Source organism: Orycteropus afer, unplaced genomic scaffold (assembly GCF_000298275.1).
Source record: "Orycteropus afer afer isolate SDZICR_OR568_19922 unplaced genomic scaffold, OryAfe1.0 scaffold00017, whole genome shotgun sequence".
NCBI lineage: Eukaryota > Metazoa > Chordata > Mammalia > Tubulidentata > Orycteropodidae > Orycteropus > Orycteropus afer.
Window position 1 is genome coordinate 13804437 of NW_006921604.1, and position 5979 is coordinate 13810415.

At 38.9% G+C, this 5979-nt stretch overlaps 1 protein-coding gene across 1 annotated transcript in view; it reads left to right on the forward strand.

Annotated features, from left to right (window-relative positions):
- MAP4K4 (mitogen-activated protein kinase kinase kinase kinase 4) overlaps positions 1 to 5979 on the forward strand; it is a 297674-nt gene that overhangs the window by 191415 nt on the left and 100280 nt on the right. Inside the window, exon 8 of the mRNA XM_042783492.1 lies at positions 1167 to 1297. Within this exon, the coding sequence (XP_042639426.1) occupies positions 1167 to 1297 (131 nt within the window). The remainder of the gene's footprint in view (positions 1 to 1166; positions 1298 to 5979) is intronic.

Here is a 5979-nt window from a genome sequence, read left to right on the forward strand (position 1 = left end):
AAAAAAAAAAAAAAAAATTTATTTATGTTCTTTCAAAAATCTTGGACACAGTAGATGTACTTTCAAAAATAAAATCTTCATAATTGCTTTCCTGATAGTACCTACATTTATTGCTCATGTTTGGAGGAACAGTCTGCCCAGTTGGAAAATCCCCTGAACACTAAGATAGGAGGCACTCTAAAGGGCTGAGTGAACTGCCTGTGTTCTCTGCACTGGCCTAATGATGCTAGGCCTATGATAGTTCCTAAATTACTTAGTGATTTTTGTTGATGTACAGGTTGCTGTGAAGCTTGTTTAGGTTTCTGCACTACATGGCCCGTATGTCTCTGTGTCAAGAGGAGCATTCAGCGAGTGAGCCTACCTTCTGGCCAGGTAGTTTCCTGACCAGGTTTTGTACATAGAAATTGGGTCTGTAACCCTTGTGAATGATCTCAGTACTTTAGGCTCTTTTGCATGAAATCCTCCACCTCTAGCTCCACTCAGCATTCTAATTGGGTCTGGGTATAGTGGCACTGTGTGTGGTGATAATGATATTCTACCAGAGATCTGTGGATTTCCTGCCACTCTTCCTCCAAATCTTGGACTTTTCCTTTAGATCATCACCATCATTAAACTGGGTGGGGTGTAGGAGTTGCTCTGAGAAACCAGAAGTCCCATGTGCTTTGAGGGATATTTCCTAGTATATTTTGAGATTTTGCTTGATTCCTTTTATTTAATGCAGTTTTCTATTCTTTCCAAGAAACCATCTGTGGCTTTCTTATCTTTATATAGGTATTATTGCTGCTTAAGAAGCTAAATCAAGTGAGTTTGAGCAAGTTCTCTTGAACTTGGGATTTTCTGTAACTTGATTGTGGCAGTCATGTTCTCTGAAAATCACTTTTCATTCAGAAGGCCCTCTGCTGATTACTGTTGGGCAAGCTCTGGAAGACAACAATTCCAGGCCTACCAGGAACTTGTAGACAAGCTAGTGTGGAGGATGATTCAGTCTTAGTTGCTTTGCTCTGGAAAGGGCAGTCCTTACTGATGCGACCTGCCTTGAGAATTGCATGTTCATGAACATTACTGTTTAAGTTCGCTCTGAAGACACCTCCTTACATTTTTTTCTCCTTTTAAAATGTGTGTGCTAATTATGTTCTACTTTTCCTTCCTTTCTCTTGCTCCCACAGTTGATTTTGGTGTGAGTGCCCAGCTGGACAGGACGGTTGGGAGGAGAAACACATTCATTGGCACCCCCTACTGGATGGCTCCCGAGGTCATCGCCTGTGATGAGAACCCAGATGCCACCTATGATTATAGAGTAAGACTGCTGCTCAGTTGGCCTTCACGGGGCCACTGACATTTTGGAGGGCTTGTTTACAAATGGCACACTGCCTACCTGCTTTTTACATGAGAAATTTTACTTTTGCCAGCAATATATGATCATACTGTCTTTTTTTTGGTGAATTCTGCATCACCTGTGTTGTCTTAATGAATAATATACAGGTTTTAAGGCAGTCTGGGTCACTTTGTGTACAGAACTTTTAGTCATTAAAAACTTTTCAGCAAATTAAATCTTATGCTCTGTTAGCGATCCTTTTAAATTTGAAGGATATATTAGAATCAGATAAACTTTAAAATGTCAGAATATATAGCAACACTTTCACGTCTTGTTATAGAGCTTTACAGCTTTGATTTGGTACTCATATATATTTAAGTGATTTAAAATGATCTCTAGGAATTAGAATCAGTAATGCCACTTCTTTGATTCTGGTGTAAAGCCCTTGTTTGATAATTGGACTCAGGTTGAATATTTACAGAACTTATTTAAAAAAAATCCCTTTGCTGTAGTTGAGTCAGACTGGCTAATGTACCTGGTAATTATACTCAAAATTGAGTTTCTCTTGTACAGTCCAATGTATTTCAGTATCTCTTACAAACAAACACCCAATTATTGTGACCCAAACTAAGCCCATGGATGCACAGGAATTTTTATATGCTGAATTATTTTAAAATAAGTTATTACAGATTTTGTGGTTCTTTAAAGCATCATTACATAGCTCTAAAATTTGAGAATGTTTTCAACATACCCAAACTATTTCATGCCTATGTAATTTTAAAATAATTCCTTATTTCAATTGTGTTTGATTGTTTTGTCCACTGACTCTCTCAATCTTGAATATACTTTTTTCCCCTCGGGATACTAATTGGTTGAAGATGCTGGGCCTTGTATAAAATTTCCATCTTTTAGATGTGTCTGTTTACTTCTTTGTGATGTCATTTAGCTTGTTTCCTGTAAATTGGAAAGACTCACTTAGTATCAAGGAAAACTTTTTTAGCAAGGTCACCTCACAGATAATGGTGTATCTTGTGTTGCATCACATCAGGAGTCCGGTAACATCCTCTGTCTTACCATTATGATTCGTTACTAGTTTAGAGTAGTGACCCCTCTTTTGCACCACTATAGTTTAGAAAACACCATAAAAATGAGGGAAAAGTTCATAGCCCTATTCTGAATCATTCCACCACTCATCTGTCAGCTTGTCATACTGTGGTAGCTTTGTGTTGCTGTGAGGCTGGAGGCTATACTACTGGTACTTCAAATACCAGCAGTCACCCATTGTCGATAGGTTTCAGTGAAGCTTTCAAACTATGATAGATTGGAAGAAGGAGGGGGCCATCCACTTCTCAAAGGATTTGCCAGTGAAAACCTTATGAAGATCAGTGAAACACTGTCTAGTATATTACTGGAAAATTTGATGAATAGCCCTGAAATATTGGCTGATCTAGTGCTGAAAGATGAGCCTCTTAGCTTGCAAGGCACTCAGGATACAACTAGGGAAGAGCTGCCTCCTCAAAGTTGGGTTGACCTTGATGTGATTGTAGTAAAGCTTTTGGGACCCTCATTTGCTGATGTGGCATGCCTCAAAATGGGAAAAAACAGCTACAGACATCCATTAATCATCAGAACATGGAATGTCCTAAGTATGAATGTAGGAGAATTGGAAGTTGTTGGAAATGAAATGGAATGCATAAAGATCGATATCCTAGGCCTTACTGAGCTGGAATGGATGGGTTTTGGCTACTTTGAATCAGACAACCATATGATCTACTATGCTGGGAATGTTAGACAAATTGAAGAAGAGTGGTAATAGCATTTGTTGTCACAAAAAATCTTTTGAGATCTATCCTGAAGTACAGTGCTGTCAGTGATCGGATAATGTCCATGTGTCTATAAGGAAGACCAGTTTATACTACTATTACTCAAGTTTATGCACCAGCCACCAAAGACAAAGATGAGGAAATTAAAGATTTTTACCAACTTCTGCAATCTGAAATTGATCAGGCATGCAATCAAGAAGATGTATTGATTATCACTGGTGATTGGAATGTGTAAGTTGGAAATAAAGAAGAATCACTGGTGGTAGTTGAAAAATAGGGTCTTGGTGAGAGAAATGAGGCTGGAAAGCACATGATAGAATTTGGTAAGACCAATGACTTACTCATCGCAAATACCTTTTTTCAACAGCACAAACAGCAGCTATACACTGGTGAACCTCACCAAATGGAATACACAGAAATCAGATCAACTCTATCTCTGGAAAGAGACGGTTGAGAAGCTCAGTATCTTCAGCCAAAACAAGCCAGGAGCTGACTGTGGAACAGACCATCAACTGCTCATGTGCAAGTTCAAGTTGAAGCTGAAGACAAGTAAACCAAGTCCATGAGAGGCAAAATATGATTTTGACTATATCCCACCTGTAGTTAGAGCCCATCTGAAGAATAGATTTGATGCATTGAACACCAGTGACTGAAAACCAATGGAATTATAGGATGACATCAAGAACATCATCCATGAAGAAAGCAAAAGGTCATTAAAAAGACAAGAATGGAAGAAAAGACCAAAAGTCAGAAGAGACTCTGAAACTTGCCCTTGAATGAAGAGTGGCTAACGCAAATGGAAGAAATGACAAGATATAAGAGCTGAAGCTTTGAAGATTTCAAATAGTAGCTCAAGAAGACAAAATCAGTTATTATAATGAAATGTGCAAAGATCTGGAGTTAGAAAACCAAAGCGGAAGAACATGGTCGGCATCTCTCAAGCTGAAAGAACTGAAGAAAAAATTCAAGCCTTGAGTTGTGTTATTGAAAGATTCTGTGGTCAAAATATTGAAGGATGCAGGAAACATCAAAAGATGGGAGGGTTACCCAGAGTCACTAAAGCAAAAATAATTGGTCAGTGTTCATCTGTTTCAGGAGGTGACATGTGATTGAGAATCAGTGGTATTGAAGAAAGAAATCAAAGCTGCACTGAAGGAAATGGCAAAAAACAAGACTCCAGGAATTGACAGAATACCATTAAGATGTTTCAACAAACGGTTACCACACTGGAGGCACTTACTCGTCTATGCCAAGAAATTTGGAAAACTGGCCAACTGACTGGAAGAGATCCATATTTGTATCCGTTCCAAAGCAAGGTGATCCAACAGAATATGGAAATTATCAAACAATATCATTAATATCACACACAAGTCAAATCTTGCTGAAGATAATTCAGAAATGGTTGCAGCAGTATATTGATTGGGAACTTCCAGAAATGGAAGCTGGATTCTGAAGAGAACGTGGAACAAGAGATACAATGGCTAAAAGCAATGAATATCAGAAAGTTGTTTGCTTGTGTTTTTATAGATTATGCAAAAGCATTCGACTGTGTGGATTATAAGAAATAATGGATAATTTTGAGAAGAATAGGAATTCTAGAACACGTAATTGTGCTCATGAGGAACCTGTGTGTAGACCAGGAGGCTGATGTTCAAACAGAACAGGTGATACTTCATGGTTTTAAATCAGGAAGGGAGTACGTCAGGTTGTTTCCTTTTACCATACTTGTTCAATCTGTATCCTGAGCAAATAATCTGAGAAGCTGGACTGTATGCAGAAGAATGCGGCATCAGGATTGGAAGAAGATTCATTAACAACTTGCAATAGGCAGACAACACAACCTTGCTTGCTGAAAGTCAAGAAGACTTGAGGCATTTACTGATAAAGATTAAAGACTACAGTCTGCAGTATGGGTTGCACCTCAACATAAAACAAAAATTCTCATAACTGGACCAATAAGCAGCATCACGATAAATGGAGAAAAGATTGAAGTTGTCAGAGATTTCATATCATTTGGTTCCACATCAACACCAATGGATGCCGCAGTCAAGAAATCAGACAACATATTGCACTGGGCATATGTGCTACAAAAGACTTCTTTAAAGTGCTGTAGAGCAAGTATGTCTCTTTGAAGACTAAGGAGCGCCTAACCCAAGCCATGGTATTTTCAATCACTTCATATACACGTGAAAGCTGGATGATAAATAAGGAAGACCGAAGAAGAGTTGAGGCTTTTGAGTTATGGTATTGGCAAAGAATACCGAGAGTACCGTGATCTGCCAGTAGAACAAACAAATCTGTCCTGGAAGAACTGCAGCCAGAATGCTCCTTGAAAGTGAGAATAGTCAGATGTGGTCTTATGTACTTTGGTCATATTGTCAGAAGGGACTATTCCCTGGGGAATGGTATCATGCTTTGTAAAGTTGGAGGATCAATGAAAAAGGAAGACCCTCAATTAGATAGATTGACGCAGTGGGTGCAATGATGGGCTCAGGTATAGCAAGGATTGTGAAGCTGATGCAGGACCAGGCATTGTTTCATTCTGTTGTACATAGGGTCACTATGAGTAAGAGCTGACTTGAGGCCATCTAACAAGAACAAAAACAATTCTTAATCATTCTTAGTCTTGTATTCTAACCTATGTGTCTGAACTTTGTTTTTAACATAATTATTTGTTGTTGTTGTTGTTATGTGCCGTCGAGTCAGACCCAATTCATAGCGACCAGTCCTTGGGTTTACGAGGCAGTATCACTACGGAAGTAGATTGTCCAACCTTCCTTCCGAGCAGTGGCTGGTGGGTTTGAACCACCAACCTTCTGGTTAGCAGTCAAGTGCTTTAGC